Raw genomic sequence first — 18,881 nt, forward strand, 5'->3', positions numbered from 1 at the left:
TAGGTACGCTTGCGTATTTGAGGGCTGAAGAGGAGACTTGGCGAGGTTGACAGTGAACCCCAAGTAGTGAAGCAGCTGAACTGTCTTGTGAGTGTGGTGTATGCAGCTGTGTTGCGACTTGGCTTTATTAGCCAGTCGTCTAAGTAAGGGAAGATGTGAATGTGTTGCCTTCTTAAATGAGCTGCGACTACTGCTGGACACTTGGTGACTCTTGGTGCTGTAGTTACCCCGAATGGGAGGACTTTGAATTGGTAATGGTGTCCGACCACCACGAACCTGAGATATTTCCTGTGAGCTGGGTGATTGGAAATATGGAAGTAGGCGTCCTTTAAATCTAATGTGGAAAGAGAGTCGCTTTGCTGAAGTAATGGGAGCACCTGCTGAAGGGTGATTATGTGGAAGTGGTCCAACTGAATGTAGAGGTATAGCTGTCTTAGGTCCAATATGGGCCTGAGGGAGCCGTCTTTTTTCGTAATCAAAAAGTATAAGGAGTACACTCCCGTCCCTTGATGTCGTAATGGGACCGGTTCTATTGCATGTTTTTCTAACAGAGAGAGGACTTGATTTAAAAGGGTGAGATGTTCTGCTGACATTGCACGCTGTCTCGGAAGGATTGTTGGTGGAGTACTGGTAAATAAGGCAATAACCATGTTGGATAATTTGTATTACCCACTTGTCTGAGCTGATTGAGTTGTAGACAGGTAGGAACTGAGAGAAGTCCCCCGACAGGACTGGAATGATCTGGGGGGGAGGGGGGGGGGGGGGGGGTAAATGAGGGAAGTCACTGCTGTTTATTGGCAGGGGAAGTGCGGGTGAGTTACCTCTGCCTCTTCCCTTATTTCCTCTGTAACCTCCTCGGAAATATCTTCTGGAGGAGTTGGATTGGTCGTTCCCTTTGTAAGAGAAGGGATTTTCTGACAACAGTGTTTGAGCCACCCCTGTTAAAGGAGCGAGGAAAGGAACCCCTGCTAGAAGGTAATTGTAGGGCTTCCATGGATTTTGCAGTTTTGGTGTCTTTCTTCATTTTTTCTAATGAAGTATCTACTGATAGCCCGAAAAGATGCTCTTTATCAAAGGGCTGATTAAGTATGGAGGATTGTACCTCCTGCTTGAATCCAGAGATGCGAAGCCAAGCATGTCTCGGCAACAGTATGCTAGTGTTAATAGCACGAGAAGCTGTGTCCGCTGCATCTAGGGTGCATTTTATGGAAGTGTTGGTAATGAGCTTCCCTTCTTGAATGAGGTAGTTAGTTTTATACTCCTCTGGTAAATGTTGCATGAGTTTTTCCAACTCAACATAGGGAGCCCTACTGTAGCGTGCCAACAGAACCTGAGCATTGGCAATACGCCAATAATTGGCAGCTTGTGAAGCTTCTCTCTTGCTAGAGGCATCAATAAGTTTAGACTCCTTATCCGGAGGAGGGGCGTCACCTGCAGTTTGAGAGTTAGCTCTTTTGCGGGCTTTAGACACAACAAGACAGTCTAATGGTAACTGACCTTTTATGTATACAGGGTCTGTAGGAGCGGGCTTGTATTTTTTATCCACCCTTGGTGTCAGAATCCTGGCTCTAACTGGGTCTTTGAATATCTCGTTGGTATGTTTTAACATGCCCTTGAGCATGGGTAAAGTGTTAGTAGACCTCTGTGAGTGTGTGAATGTTTCTATAAGGAAATCCTCTTCTAGAGGGTCTGTATGTAGTTCCACCCCGTGATATTGGGCAGCCCTGTTGAGAAGTTGTGTAAAGCCAAAGTTATCATCAGTTGGGAAAGGTCTGGAGGGATACAGGTCCGGGTCGTTACGGTTGGTCTGGATCCTGATCATAATCATCCCAGGGATCAGTGTCATGTGGTATGTCTGGATCGTGAGGGATATGATGATCATCATCCCCATTCCCATCCTTAAAATTGTTATCCTGTGTGTCAGGTGACATTGGAGATGGTGAATTTCCTGTGTAAGGTTAGGAATAGGAGGAGGAGATGGAGGTATGTAAGGGGGAGAAGGGTTAGAGCCCAAATCTCTTTTCTTCAGAGGCATGGGGTCATCTTGTGGGAGGTCTAACTTTTGTTTCTTAGGGAAGAGTAGCCAGAAGTTGTCCAGTTTTTGGATCAATACAAAGTATTTTTTGTTTTGGATCCAGAGGTGTGTCTTCGGATGGAAGTTCTTTGGAAGGGGTATATGTCCCTTTCGAAGTGGATTTCGGCATCAAGGATTTGGGCACAGTGTCTTTAGGTGCCGAGTGTTTTGAATCCGAATGCTTAGTTTTGGCCGTTTTAGGCTATGAAGTCTTCGGAGTAGTATGTTTCGGCTCCAAACTCTTCGGAGCGAGGTTGTGGGCTCCGAGCTTTTGGGTGTGGAGCGTTTCAGCTCAGAGGCTTTAGGCTTGGACGACATTGGTTCAGAGACTTTTGTTTGGAGTTTGTCGGCTCCGAGGTTTTTGGTGTCGAAGATGTTTTTGTGCCGGCGGCGTGGGAAGTAGCACTTTGTCCTTATGCTTCAGTGCCGAAGGTGCTGGTTCAGCACCGGACTGGGGTCGGCTCGAGCCGGAATGCTTGCGTTTTTGATTCATAGCCGGGCTGGAGGGCAGGGCATCTGAAACTTTTTCTCGGTGTCCACCGGAGCCTGAGGGCGAGGATGATACTGGAGGCCTATCTTTTGTTTTAGTGGGTACATGGGGATCTGTACTCACGGTATGTTGATCTGGGGTGACATTCAGGTCTTCCTCCATGTCGGAGTCCGATTCAGACACGGAGACCAGTTCTTCTTCGGCTTGTGCGGCAGGACGGTGCTCCTCTTCTTCGCCGAAGATGTCCGGTACGGAGCCGCTGTCACGTTGCATCTCGTGGCGTTGCGCCCGATGATCACGGATGGTCTTCATCGATCGGAACCACGGATGGTCTTCATCGATCGGAACCATCGACAGGCATCGCTGGATTTTTCTTCGTGTTCTGGGGAGAAGCACAGGTTACAGACCTCGTGCAAGTCGGTGCGTGGAAACTTAGCACCCGGGACATAGCTCGAACGGAGTCAGTTTCATCGACTGCTGGCGTGGTCGGCACGGGTAGGCTCCACGGCCCGCCTCAAAGTTCCCGATCGAAGGTTTTTACCATGTACACGATACACGTGGAATGGGAAACGCGAAAGACAATACCATCGAGAGTAGAGGATTGCACGTTGAAGGGGTTCAAAAACGATAGCGAACAGGAGTGCAACAATACACATTCGAACTCGATGGCGGAAAAAAAACTATCTGGGGATGGAGTCGATGACCATGCGCACTATCACCAGAGGGAGGAGTCACCTACCTCGTGACTACAAAGACTTCTCCAAAGAAAAACAAAGTGCAAACATCCAGGCCCAACACCAGATGGCTATCTATGCTAATGCATATGATCTACAGCTCATATGCCTCGAACAGTAATTGCCAACTCTCTATATAAGATAATATCAGATAGCCAACTTACCTAAACGTCAAAGCCCTCAGATGCCCTTAAGGACAAGCTTGAGGAGTGGCCATGCCCGACGGTCCCCTTAACCTACAATTTTTATACTGCCATTTTAAAAAATATTTTAGCTCCAAACCCACCAGTACACAACTCTGCTCACAAATGGCACAGCCTCAACTCACAGCATGATGAAACAGCCCAGTCCAGGCGTGCCACTGAAGTACATCTACGACTATCCAAAAGGTACTTCCAATATCTGCATGAACCACATGAACTCAAGGTTTCACATAGGTCCTTAGTGTTTATCTCTGATGCCATCCATTCCGGGTCTCCTGGGGCTGGGTGATGCTGGAGTTAGCAGACACAAACTAACATGGGTTGAGAGACCACCATCTGGTGTTTTTGAAGAAGCCAATGAGTTGCAACCCAGAAATGCAAAATCCAATGGCCACACGGAGACCAGAAAAATTGCAAAAACTGCTGATGAAAAGAGGCAGAGTAGGATCATTAGTGTCATGTCACCCATGAGGTCTAGCACCTTCAAGGGTCTCAGTAGGCACTCAAAAACGCTGATTGCAATAAACCAGTGACCAGCTGCTTGTAGGTTTGTAAAAGTCAGGGTCCACAACATCAGGAGACAGCTTGAGCCGCTGAATTGCCAAATACAGAGACCGCACCCTGAACTACATAAACCTACAAAATAGAGGGTGCAGATGTACCATAACAGCACAAGTAGTCTGTAACAATCAAATAATTGGAGTGACTTTGAAGGACCCATGGTGCTATCTTAAAACATCAAAGATTGCAATGACCATGCTATAACCGGTCATGATACTGAGAATTGGTTTTACACTATAGTTTTGAAAAAAGGTTTGTAGTCTTATCTCAGCATAAGAAAGTGCAAAGATCTTTTTTTGTGCAAAGCACCTACTTGTGAACAATGTTGTATTCTTTTTTTATAAGTAATACCGAATTTGAAGGAGTTACACGGCAAAAGGACTAAATTATGTTAAGTATCAGGACTTACTAAATTATGCAGCAAGAAAATGCAAATTGTGGCCAATTATCATTTTGCTATTTTGTAATTATATTGCAAAGAAATACGGTTAGTGAAAAAGTTTCAACTCATTAGTACAACTATACTGCCTGAAAATAGCAATCACCAACCAACAGCGGAACGGTTAAAGTTTGTTACTGTGTAGAACCACATGGTTATTGTTTGTAACTTTTGATCGATAGATGCAGAAATAGCGTGTCAGAAACTGCAAATTATACAGTAAGTGGTGGATTATGAGGCAAGCATGGCATATTCATAACCATGCAGAAAATAACATTGTGGACGCAGATTTGCATATTTCTACTATACTGACTGGACAGTGGCCCCAACTGTGTGCGATTACTGTCATCCAGAACACTATTTCTCAACTTTCAACACCTTGGAGCAAGGATTGACTGCGCAACCAAACTTCTATTTGAGTAAAATATACAGAGGGAATCGTAGATAACCAACTGGATGGTAAAATGTGAACAAATGTGATCACTTGAGACAACAGGTAACAGTGCTCACCACTAGCAATACCATGTACATATTTTCATAAAGGACACCAATGTCATGCATTTCTCTGCTTGAAATATTCCTTCCTTCTAACTCAGCTCTAATTATGGAAACGAAGCAGCAGCATTCTTAAGAATTTAAGTTGTCCAACGAGAGAGATCAGTGGACATTAAAATAATGAAATGTATTTGTCTCAGTTTCATAAGTCATAGTCAGGCTCTAAACTAATTTTTGACCGACCTCGCTTTGACCAATAAATGCATCATGGCCCACTGGAAAGAAAGTGGTGGCCAGTTAAAGTTAGCCCCTTCCTTGCTTCTGCAGACAGCATCTTGATCAAAAACCTCTTTCTTACAGAACAAAAAAGGACAAAAAAATCCAAGCTTACATGAGTGACAACTGAGGAAATCAATAAGATAAAACACCTTATTCTCAAAATCTGTCTAATAAGGCGCTCAAGACTAGTCTTAGGCCGTAGATCTACCTCAGAACATCTATAGCTACATAATCAAAGGTTTAACTATGATACACTTTAGGGATCCATTGGTGCCATTCTCTGCAGCCAGTTTTTCTGCAACTTCCCAACACAATTACGTACTGACCTTTTTCCGTATGGTGTTTCTTTTATAAGTTATTGGGCAAGCCCCAGTCATATTTGAAAGCACTCTACAGTTAGGTTACGTATGCAGCCTGTAGTACACATTTTTACCTGTACAGAAGGAAAATCATTTTCTCCGATTTTCAACTTAGTGCATCAGTTTTTTTTGTTTTTTTTTTGTTTTAAAGAAGAAAGCAATAGATTTGGTCAGGTGAGTATGGGTAGAACAGTTTTTTGTTTTTCAGCAGGCATTTCCTGCTCATCTAAGCACACTTTTTAAAAGCGCCTAATCTGTATAATGATCTGCTTAGTTTGGCTCGGTGTCTGCTTCTCAATTATGCTGTCTTGGGTACAACACTCCTCAAACAGCATGCAGGCATTTGGCGTTTCCTGAGCAACAGGGGAAGGCCACAAGGTGCCATGGAACCGCTATGAGCGCAGCACTGCATGTTCTGCAAGAGCGGCAGTGCTGCAGGTAGGTGCTACGAAGAACAGAATGGAAGGTTTGTAACACTCAGGGCCAGGCAAAACAAGAGCAATAAGGACACCAAGTGGAACAAAATAAATTACAGGAAGCGAGAGCCACAAAAGATGAGGCAACAGAGACCTAAAAGGTGAGAGACAACAACAAGTTTAGAAAAATAAATATGAAAAACGGAAAGTAACAAAAAAGATGTAAAAGCATCAGAAGCAAGGACAGAAAAGAAGGGCAAAAGTAAGCGAGAAGTAGATGGCGAGACATAAAAGGTGAGAGAAGCAGGAGAAGACGTCAATGGAAGTAGTTTGTGAAAGAGGGGAAGAGAGACAGTAGCAGCACATAATTTTAGACCAGACTCCTCAAGACGGAGGCAGACTCCCCCACTCCTAGATAAATGATCAGAAGCAGCAAAGGAGGATAAGCAACTGCTGTCATTCCTGCATCAATTCTGGGGGAGCTGAACATCAGCAGATACCAGCAAGACTGATCTTTCAACATGATTCGAAAAGCACAAAACATATTGGAATACTGTGCCTTCGATGAAGCATAGTTATGTTCTTCTAAACGTAATATATATATTTGTTTATATCCAAAGACTTTTCTAGCAAGATAGCATTACGCTGCACTTACATTTAAGTTACTTAAGAAGCCAGTAAAGACCTTATTACAACACTATTTTAAGATGCGGAGCAGAACTGGCCAGAAAAATAACCTAGGTATTCTAGATTTTACTAACTGCAGCATGTTTTGCAATCTGACCTCTGTATTTTAATTCCAGTAGCAAATATTGATAAATCAAAGGAGGCCAACATTATCTATTCTGATAATTCACAGTGTGACTTTGTGTGAGGATCTTTTGTAGAACAGCACAGTAAATATGTCAAATGTAGTAGAGGTTTTAAGGCAGGGTTTCCCCAAAACAGGAAGGTATGGGCAACACAGCAAAGAAATTGAACTGTAAGCCTTGCTGCTTAGTAACGGTGAAGGATCTAAAATGAGTTTTATGATGTCCATAAGTGTACCTATTTTGGTTGCCTTTATGCGGACAGTTTGTTGCTGGCAAGTGGCCCCATGGAACAAACAAGATGATGGAAGGGTTGCTTGAATGAACCTGGTGATCAATCGAGGGGCATTCCATTCCATCGTTTTTCACCCACTATACAGCTCAAGTCAAAGACCTGCCATATGCACATCAGCCTTGGTCCTGCTCCAATAAGAACAGTCCCACCCAAACTGCTAAGCCAAGGCCCCTTCAGATGGAAGCACAATTAACCCCAGATGGGTAGACTGATGTGGAATGTGCAAGCTCCACAGGCTATGATTAATTCAAGCACCCCACTATTACCTTCTTGCAGTGGGTATTGTAAGTGAAATGGGGATGCCCAGACATGGGCCGCTGTGCTCACTGTGCTATAGGACTCAAGATAAACCTCACTTAGTGTTTCCAGCAGGAGGTGACCTGGCCTGGACAATTCATATTGGAGAAGAACCAAGGAAGATTTGCATACAACTGGTCTATGTATAGAATGGAAACATGGGCAAGAGCTGACGGACTTCAACACATCCTCAAGTGATTGCCACTGGTTGAGATGAATTCGATCATTTCTACCATTCCTTTGCAGTTTGATCCCAAGTCACCCCATGGCCTCAGATGCTTTCTTTGATGGTAAAAAACTGTGTGGCCCTATTCTATGCCAGCTGCTTGAACCAGTTTTGGTGATCCATATCTATGTGTCAACAATAAAACAGATTTCACAACTCAACCTATCACACTAAGCTACTTTGTCATAAAACACATTCCTAGGGGCACCCACAAGAGTATGAATACAGGTGACATGGCCTCCTTGGCCGTGTATGCAGTTACAGATTATTTAACTCACCAAGTACCCCATATAATCGAATTGGTAATTCTCAGACCACTGTAAAAATCAGGTTCAGGCTGTTATCATGGATGTTACACATTAGGGTTGTGAGGGACTATTGTCTCCGACCTAGATTAGGTGCAGATGCTTCTGTGAGCTCTCTATTCTAGCATTCTGCATCAGGATGTGTTCACAGATTGTAAAGCCGAACCTCCCCACTAATTAATTTACTTCACAGGTACTAGCTGCAGACTACCTCCCTATGGATAGATACAAAAGGAACACCCACAAACCCCAGTCATACCCTCTACCCTGGACTCACAGCCTCAGTTCTTCGAAGGACTTGACTGAGTAAAGCGGGGAGTTGGGGTCCCGTTGCAGCACCTCCACTTGGTTGGTGTTGTTGACCAGGTTGCTGCGGATCAGCTTGTTCAGTAGAGACTGGGCAGCTCGGTCCTCTGTGGGAGGAAACAAATTTAGTAGATTTTTTTGTTAACATTTTCAGCCTTTTGTAGTTCAAAACCTTTTACAGTATTTTATAAATACTCAAAAACCAACATGTAGCAAAACAAACATTGCAAACTGGATTTAATATTTAAAGCCAACTGAAAAATTGCCTAATTTAACCTTGAGGTTCATTAGCAATGTCACCCTTTCTAAAAGCCACTACACTCTCAAGTGGAAATCAGTGCTGCGTTTTAGTAAAAGGCTGCATTCTGCAAAGAGATAATTGAATAGAATCGCAATGTTTGAAATGCTAAATAAGTTCTGAGCTGTCAATTTTATGGAATAGTTATAAGAAAATATGTTTGGCAATCTGGAGCCCCCATGATTATTTTTTCACAAATGGGGACCAGCATTAAAACTTTGAGGTCCACTGGCCTTAAGTCCCACCCTTGCCCTCACTATAGGTATCCTTTGCACTAAACCGGTCACCTTCTGTGGAAATGCCTTTGTAAGAAACAAAAGACTCAACTGGTTGCAAAGATCAACAAGTCAACCCAAGTGTAACCCAATGAGGTAACACTGGCTGAATTGGCAATGTTGCAGAAACTCTGCGAGCATGTAGGTGCTATGAAAATTTCTGAGGGTCACAACTCTGCTCCAGAAAGTGCTAGCACCTGGTTTTCGATGTAGATCTGCGTTTTCAATATTCTATATACCAAACAAATGTTAATTTCTTCTCTGAAGTAAAAGCACTGAAACAGTGACATTTTGGAGTGTTTTTATTTTCCACTTCTATACCAGAGTTTCTACTGTCTACGTCCTCCAAAAGCGTGCATTGATTGTGCACCCTTGCTACATAGAGATAGTCAAGTGTCACTTGATTTCTTGGGGGTGTAATGATCTTTTGGTCTAGACGCCCCCAAAGGATACTACCCAGTAACCACCAATTGTCACAGGACACTTGGAAATGGTCTATTATGAAGTATGATACAGTGAAGTGTGATTTGGTATTCTTGCTTTCAAATGGTGGGACACTATACAGTGTCATGTAACGCTAAAAGGTAAGGACAGTGCGGCGTGCATTTGTGAGCTGTAGTAAATTGTGATGTGCCCTAATGTGATGCTGCGTTGCACGATGCGTGTAGGAAAGTGCCCCATTTTGACATGGTCACCCCCATTTTTTTGTCTGGTATCTAATGTAATTTTGATAGGAGTGCACTGGGTTCCCGCTATTCAGGCCCCAGTGCCACGCCTCTCTTCCCAACCTAGACAATTGTTGTCCCCCCCATACCTTTAGCACCTCCTGGAAGTCCTTAGTAAACGGAACTCATGGTACCTAGAGCAAGGAAGCTATAGAGTGTCTCCAAGGGCTGCAGCATGCATTGTGCCACCCTAAGAGACCCCTCAAACCCAACATGCAAACAACCTCTGCAGGCTGAGTGCAAAGCTGGAGAGAAAAGTGAAAACACAACATGGCACACGTTACTGTGTGCCATGCTTGCAGACACTGCATGCAGTATAGATAAGCCACCCCAACAGGCCTTATAGCCTTAAGACAGTGTGCACTATATTAATTCTGTGGGCATATCTGCATGAGCAAATATGCCCATCTGATATCTAAGCCAATTCTTAGCTATCACAAGTGAACATGGAAACCATTTTAAGTACGTGCTGGACAGTGAGAAAAACGAGTTTCCCAGTTACACGATGGCTTCATTGAAATCAATCGGGCTTATTATCAAACAACTTGTATTAATAAACCCACACATATTCCAGAGGTGGATTTATTAACACATGTACCAAGAGGGCACCTTAGAGGTGCCCCCTGAAAGCCTACCAGCCTCTAGCGTGCTAGCTGACTGGTGTGGAAAAGCCTTCCATCACAGACCGGTTCCTGACTCCCTGCAGGTGAGAGCCTACCCTCTCTGGGAGCAGAAATAATGCCTGCTTTGACAGTAGATGTTGTCACCTCCTCCAAGCAAGATTGCTAAGTAATCAGTATATCAAGGCAGGAGGCTTCAAAGGCCTCTGCCGCCTTTCATATGGGACAATGGCTTTCCAAGACAGAGGAAATGCCACCCCCCTGCCCTGGGCCCATTTGGCACCAGGACAGGTGGGAAATTAGATATGCTGGGAAGTGTGGTGCACTAAAAGGCCAGCCACACCGCTAAGGAAATTTCGGCCATTTTGGCAATGGCAGAATTAGGAACTCTGGGACAGGGTTTGTCACGACATACCTGGTTGGAAACGGGAGGAAGAAGAGAGTGAGGATATATTCCCCCTTACCTCTCTCCTGTACTCTATTTTCGGTCTCCCTTTGATCGAGCCAAGGAGGAAATCGACGATACCTTCAAATCTACTCAACTTCCTAGAAGCCGAGCCGACTCATGTGACTATTCACATGAACCAAGCAGAGTCCTCGAAGTCGGGAACGAGGACTACATATCCGGTATCCCAAAAAAGAAGACCGTGTTCCAGAGTAACCAGGAGAAGCCAAGGAGGGACAAAGGCAGTCCGGAGCCCCAACGCACAAGGGACCCCGAAATCCAGGACGAAACGGAGGACAATCCCGACAGCCGCACCCGGAAGACGGCAACCCTGGACCTGGGACCGAACAGCCGGGAGAACAGTACAATAAGGGAGCCGGACCCTATCCGGCAACACGAGATTGCCAGCTGCGTTCCTGAAGGAGAGCGGCTCACTGAGGTACGTGGCCGCCTCAGGGGGTGGTTTATTAAAGGCACCTCAGATGCTGAGACGCTGTTAAAAGAGAAGAGAGGGGTTGAGAGTGCTTAGCAAAGGTAGAGCTGCGGGCCGGAGAGCGAGTAAAGCCAACAGCCAAAGCCAAAGTAAAGCCAAAAATGTGCACGTTTTGCATTGCTTACTATTGCAACGCGTGTACGTTTGGCGTTTCTCTTGCGGGAGCGAGCAGCGGCGACATGCGTTAGCAATTATCGCTCTCGCAAGGTAAACGCTGCGTGTCCCTGCTCTCGGCCGCACTCCCCCCCCCCCACCCACTTGTTTATTATTGTAGGCGGACACTCCCCTTCCTGTATGCGAAGCTCGCCAGGGCCGTTGTCTTTAAGCGCTTGTTTATTCTGATGCGGCTTACTGTCTCTTTGAATTAGCATATGAAGTGTAAGTGTTCGGACAATGCAACACATTGTTGTTATGATTTTTTTTTAAAGAAACAAAGCCCAAGTATTTTTCAAGACATTGCTGCCACTGGGACTAAATAAAAAAGTAAAAATATTTCTCCTTCCCCACGTCGTACAGAAAAAAGTTAACTTTATGTGTAGAAAATGAGTTTGTAGCATTTTATTTGACTGTTTCGAAACATAGAAATATACCGTTTCTTTTCTGCTAATCCCTGCATACAAATTCGCATAATTTTATTATAGACGCCAGTTTATGACAAACAGATCCACACCAGAAGTGCGAGTTTGTAACTGAGGGACTTTAACTCTACTGTTGCAAACGAATGAGGTGTTAAACAAATATCTGTTTGTTTACAATGTCTCCCCGTTCCCTTAACAATGTACACGAGGGCTGCACATGTAAACTGAATGTAGGCCGCGTCAGTGGGGTTCGCTGTGGTTCCAGATTTGGAAAAAGGTTTCTGCCTGCTTAAAGCCGGAGCAGGATGGGTACTCACTTATTTGCCTAACTCCCCTACGGAGGGGTTCACGCCGTGATCATGGCAATGGGACGGGTATCTGTCCGTCCTCACCCTTAACCGCGGGGACGGAAAGCAATGTTACAATGGGTGGTAGTGGGGTGTAATGTTCTAAATGTATGCACTCTTTACCGTAGCTGTCCCAACCTCTGCATCAGGAGCAGGAAATCCAAGAATGTCGTCCCCGCGTATCGTGACAAACACGCATCAGTATTGCGACAATGCCGCAAAAACCTCCATTTAGTATTAAACAACACAGAAAGCAGGCTGTATTTAACATAGCCCTACACGTGCTCTGAAATCTGATTCAAGTGTATCCTCCTGTAAATGACTTTTCACGCATTCAGCTCTTGTTTCCAAATTATTTACCACTAAGACTAAGCTTTATTAGTCTGCCTACGTATCAAAAGTACAGTGGCGATCTATTGTAAATGCCTGCATTGAATCTGTCTGGCAATGTGTATCTGTATGCCTGTCTCGCTATCTAAAATATCTAGGTATCCATCCACTTATTGTCTCACAATCCACTCGTCTCCCTTGCTCAGATTTTTCAGTTTCTAATTATATGTATATTTTACATGTTTACTGACACGAAAGGATAGAGAGCTAGTATGAGGCAAAGGATGAGAGAACAGACGTAATCCTCAAAGTATCACACTCCCGTCTGGTCGTCTTCGGTTTATTTGGTCAGTCTGCTTGACTCTCTATGCATCTGTCGAAGGATCTCTTGCTCATTTGTCTGTTTATCTTTCTGTTTTCATGTTGGTGGTTTCTATTTGTTAAATTTAGCTGCTATTTATAGGAAGAACAATCACGACAAAGAGGAGGCTAAAAAGGTAACAGACTTGGATGTATGGATTAAAGTACGTAAATACTACTTTTTGGACCGGTGTTTTTGTCTCTCACTGTGTCACTCTCACAAACTATCCATGGGTCGGGTACCTATGTCAGACCCTGTCTGATTGTGCCGCTCTGTCACAGTCCACTTGCGATTACCTCGCAGCCAGTAAGTCCACACGTGTTCCTGTTTTACACCCTGTCTCGCGCTGTTTCCCTCTCTCATCCTGCTTATGTGTGCCTCCCTCACAGCCTCTATCTCGTATCTCACTCACATGCTCTCCATGTGGATATCTGACAGCCGGTTGAACACCGTGCCTCTCTCTCCCAGCATGCCCCTTGCCTTTCGCAGTGTGTCTTTTTACACTGCTCGCACAGCATGTCTGGGGTCTGCGTGTCCGTATGACGCGCTGAAGCAGGCACCTTACCTTTGTTTTCTGTCTTTGGGTTCCACTGTCCACTCTTTGAGGCTGCGCGCTCTCGAAGCCCGACTTGTGTGCAGCCTGTTCAGGGCAGCAGCAGGCAGCACACAGTCAGTGGCCGGATGTACTACTGAAGTGTCAGTGCAGGCATCAGACCCATGTCTACTCCATCAAGTGACAGTCTAAGGGGAGCTCGATGTGCAGACAACATGCACCCAGTGACCATCGGTGCAGACCTCCTTGCTCAGATAGGAAACATCCAGGGACAGTCTGTGCAGCGCTCTGGACAGCAGGCATTCAGTGAAAGTCGGCACTCCGAGAACTACGGGAATAATCCTGTACAGGAAAATCTACTTAAAGCATGCCAGTCAGAACATACCACCTTGCATCGTGTCAGATGCCAGACATAGTTTGCAGCCGCTGAATGCAAAGAATGATGTGAGCACCACTGAAGCACATTTTGTTCATAGAGATCTCTTAACTCTGAAGCGTCCCAAAGGCGAGACCGATTGGCTATGCCAATGCTTGTTCTGTTTTTGTTTCTTTTGAGGAATACTCCTTTCTTTTGTGGAAGAGAAGAGCCAAGGATTCCTCTACCTCTAAAGTGAAGACGTGGGAGACAAGATTACCTTTATTCTTTCTGGAACAATAAAAACATTCTTGTTTATATTAGACACCTTGCCTTGACCTCTTTGCTATACCACAGGGTTATACCCACTTCAAACAGGAAGTGGTCATGTAGGGGGTGTAGTGACCTTAAGGGTTCGTAGCCCAATGGCTACCACCCTTCGTCTTGTCCACTCAAAAGGGGTACCAGGACTCTCTACACAATACATATTTTCGGTGTATTCTATAAAGAGCCAGCTTCCTACAATGTGCTATAAAGTGGTGTCACAGTATTCAGCAATGTGACACTCAAAGGTGTGATATGGGGTCCTTAAATGTTATATGGTACAGTATAGTACAATTGTGATTGCAGTCTCGTACAGGTAGTATAGTGTGATGTGATATTATTGAGCACAATGTGGATGTGGTATAATAAAGATGGAGACGCGATGTTGCACAGAGGGCTGCTATGTGACGCTGTAAGTTCTGGTGTTATGTGGTGCATTATTCCATTAAGGTAGCAAAACCGTGGTGTGATGTGTCATATTGTGTGGTGAGATGTTGGGTTGTGCGATTTTATCATATAGCATGCAAAGTGGATCATGTAATGTAGTGTTACAAATAGGAAGGTTGACAGTATGTGATGGAATATTGTTATGTGGGGAGGTAAGTAAAATCTAGTGTGGATGTTGGGATGTGACATGATTTGATTATGTTCTGTCATGAGAGGACATGTTGGAAGGTGAGGTGCACTATCTTATGGTGTTATGTGGCGCTAGGTGAAGCAACATGGTGTCAAATTAATAAGATAAGCATGTTCCAGGCGGCGCATGGATTCAAAGATCATTTAGTACTCTTGGACTTTGAGAGGTATGGCACATTTAACATGTGTGGCATGTCAGAGTAACAGCATTTTCCACAAGTACACTGTTGAAAGTCAAAGAAAATACAGACTCCGACAGGTAAGTCTAAGTGCCTTTACTACTGATCATCCACTCTCCATCTCACAGGATGGTACTTCAACATTCTAACATGACTCCCTGGAGGAGACTAATAACTGGGGAAGGACAGGGAGGGCCAGAACGAACCATTATCGGAAAAGTACATTACTGATAACTTACAACACATCTCCCTATGTAGGGGAAAGTTACCTTACAATATTTTCACGATATATTCACAATTCTAACCTTACTCCATGTCTGACCATTTTCCAGACGAACCACATTCCTGCCAGACTTGTCCACCCGTATGGGAGCCCCATACTTACTCGACCCCGATTGTACATGGGTAGGTTTCCTGACCATCACCGGAGTGTCAATTTCAAAATCTACATTTTTGACACCATGTTTGACATCATACTTTGTATTTTTGTTGATGACTCTCTACTTTCTCTTTGCTTTGGATTAGATCAGGCATTACACTTTTCCCACCTCCCAACCATGTGGGATACATTTTGGTACTAGGCTCCTCCCTCTCAAACACAAAAGGAGATCTCCAGTAACAACATTGGGAGTGGTGTGGTATGCCCACAACCACTCTCTTAATGAGTCTTCAACATTGAACCCATTTGTGATTGCTAGTTGAATGTGTTCTTTCACCATACAATTCACCCTCTCAACTAAGCCATTGGCTTTTGGACAATAGAGTGCCGTCTTTTCAGGTCTTATATAAAGTTCTTCCATGAATTCTCTCATCGTCTCAGACACAAACCGCACCCCATTGTCTGTCACAAGAGTAGACGAAATACCTTCATAGACAAAGATGTTCTTCAAAAAAGAAATTAGACTGTTCGTAGTGTAAGAGGTGTAATCCACCAGAACAAACATGAACCTCTTCTGCGGACCCAGCATTTCCATGGGACCAATGATATCCATGGCCAATTTGGTCCATGGGGTCATTGGGACACTGACAGGGGCCAAAGGAGCTTTGTGAGAAATCTTACTCTTATCACTTTTAGCACAGCTGACACATTCCTTAACCTTTAACTCAATCAAGGAATCCATTTTAGGAAACCAAAAACAGCTCCTAACCTGGTTTTTAGTGAGACTCCTGCCCAAATGCCCTTCATGTGCTAGATCAATTATTTGATTCCTCATACACATGGGCGGAATGATTTTATCACCACGTTGTATGCGACCAGACATGAGGCAAAGTTCTAGTCTCACTTCCCAAAAATCTCTAAGAATGTCAGGAACATCCGAAAACTTTTCTGGCCAACCTCTAATGAGGAGTTTTTTTAATGTCTCCATGGCTACATCCTCCTTCATTCCCTTATCCCACTCGTCACTTGTTAGTGAAGCTAGATGAATGGGAAATATGGGGACATCCAATGATTCTTCGCTCTGAATGCCTTTGATAGGTGATCTAGATAAGTAGTCAGCAATTACATTTTTCGGACCTGGTAAATACTCCACTTTAAAACAGTAATTTTCCAGACCTAGGACCCATTTACTTATCCGGGGAGACATATTTTGAGCATGTTTGGGTGAAATCATGAAAGTTAATGGTTTGTGGTCCGTGTGTATAACAAATTTTGTACCCCATAGGAAAAATTTTAAATGATACACCGCCCAAAAGCATGCCAACGCCTCCCTCTCAATAACAGAGTAATTGCGTTCTGATGAGCGAAGGGTCCAGGATGCAAATGCTATGACTGTCTCTTCCCCCTCTCCTTTCTGAGAAAGCATAGCTCCTAACCCTTTGTTAGTTGCATCTGTAGTTAATACGGTTTTCTTGTTTGGATCAAAAGTACCAAGAGCTGGAGATTCTAAAATGCGATGTTTTATCGTTTCAACCATCTCACTATGTCTTTCTTCCCATTCAAACACTGTGTTTTACTTGAGAAGCTCACGTAACCCATCACATAAGTCAGCAAAGTTCCTTACAAATTTAGACATATACTCCACTAAACCCAAAAACGATTTCAGTTCCTCTTTGTTCGATGGGTGTGGGGCATCCTTAACTACTTGGATTAAACTATATTTGGGCCTAAAACCTTCTTTGGATATGGTATGGCCCAGATAGTCCACAGATGTGTCTTTAATCTTGCATTTATCTAGTCGAACTGTCAACCCTGCGTCTGAGAGTTTGTGACACACTGTATTGAGGGTAACATCATGTTCTTCCTCTATCGACCCGTACACAAGTATATCGTCCTGGAAACAGAGTGTATTTTTGACACCCTTGAGGACCTGTTGCATTATTTTTTGAAAAATGGAAGCCGCTGAGGCGAAGCCAAACGGCATTCTTATAAACATATATGCCCCAAAAGGTGATGTAAAAGCTGTCAAAGGTCTTGACTCGGGTGTAATTCAACCTGATCATAGGCCATAGACAAATCAATGACTGAAAAAATACATGCCTTTCCCATTGTACTTAACATCTCATTTATATTGGGGAGAGGAAACCTCTCTACCCAAATATTGTTGTTTAATGAGCGAACGTCCACACACAGACTAATACCTTGTCCATTTCCGTTGGATGCAAGAACTAATGGTGCGAGCCATTCCGTAGCTTCAGTGGGTTGGATGCCCCCTACTTCACATAACTTGTCCAACTCCGCTTTGAGCGTTTCTCTAAGGCGAAATGGTACAGGACGTGTTTTGTGCACCACAGGCTTGGCACCTTGCCTGACTTTAATTCTGTGTTGAAAGTCACGTAACTTACCCAGTTTCTCAGTGAAAAGGTTCGGGTATGCGTCCTGCAAGTATTTGTCACTGTCAGGAACATTGACTAGAATGACCTGGTTCTTATCGTTTGGATCTAAAATGATCCCCAGTTCTTTCTGGTGTTGCCAACCAAGAAGGTTAGCTCCACATTCCACTACATACACTTTGCCCACCGTGGATCTCCCTTTAAAGTTTATGTGACTGCTTATCATGCCAACAAGAGGAATGGGATCTCTCATGTAACCCTCTGGAGAAATAGCAGGAGTACTTAACATCATTTTACTACCCCTTAGAGACTCCTCAAAGTCTTTGATATTTATCAACGTGAATGGTGAGCACGAGTCAGCATATACCTCCAATGGTTTATTATTAAAAAAAAACACATTTGGGATAGATAGGTTTAGACCCTGCATCACTATCTTTCACTTGAAACACAAATTTGGCCTGAGGTTCACCTTAAGTATTGATCACATTAACAGTATTACTCACGCCTTCTCTACATACCCTTGCTAGGTGCCCTCTCCTGTTGCACTTTTTACATAAAACATTACGTGCAGTGCACAAAGGGTTGTTTGCAAGATGATTACTGCTACCACATCCTTGGTCGATTTTAAAGCAGTAACATCTTTGTTGCCCCACTTGTCAGATAGTTTCTGCACTTCACCGCTACTGGCTTCTGCTTGTACGACACCTACTACTCCTCTTTAACCTTCATTTCCTTTACACATTTAGCAGTATGTTCAATAGATTGTGCAATTGAAATAGCCCCTCTAAGCGTGGGATTTTTCGCAAGTAATTTTTCTTGAACCCTGCTATTGTTCGTGCATCTGACAAGTTGATATCGAATGAGCGAGTCATTTAGATCGCCAAATTCACATAACTGAGTGAGTCCTCTTAAGGCTGCAATATAGTTATTAAATCGACTCACTTTTCCCTTGCATCCTGCTAAAAAATGTATGTCGTTCCAGAACCACATTAACTTTGTCACCAAAGTGTGTTTCTAATTTTACAAGAGTAACATCATAAAGATCAAAATCATCTTCATTATCCACCTAAGGTTCAGGTAGAGTTTTACTCTTTACAACCATGCGCACCCAAGTTATGCAGCAATAAGTGTTTCCGCAGGGCAGAGAACTTCTCCCCCCCATAGCAATAAGATATGACTCAAATAGTTTTGTCCAATCCTTCCAGTGAATCTCCAGATCACCACACTCATTGGGAAAGGACGGTGATTGACTAATACCTGGAGTGCCCATATTGATAATTGAACTGCACACTGAACGTAAAA

At 43.9% G+C, this 18,881-nt stretch overlaps 1 protein-coding gene across 1 annotated transcript in view; it reads right to left on the reverse strand.

Moving 5' to 3' along the window:
* The window catches only part of LOC146867299 (ATP-dependent RNA helicase DDX19B), a 105,437-nt gene that overhangs the window by 55,668 nt on the left and 30,888 nt on the right, over positions 1-18,881 (reverse strand). Inside the window, exon 5 of the mRNA XM_085604076.1 lies at positions 8,260-8,395. Coding sequence (XP_085460202.1) covers positions 8,260-8,395 — 136 coding nt within the window. The remainder of the gene's footprint in view (positions 1-8,259; positions 8,396-18,881) is intronic.

Source organism: Triturus cristatus, chromosome 1_2, assembly GCF_964204655.1.
Source record: "Triturus cristatus chromosome 1_2, aTriCri1.1, whole genome shotgun sequence".
NCBI lineage: Eukaryota > Metazoa > Chordata > Amphibia > Caudata > Salamandridae > Triturus > Triturus cristatus.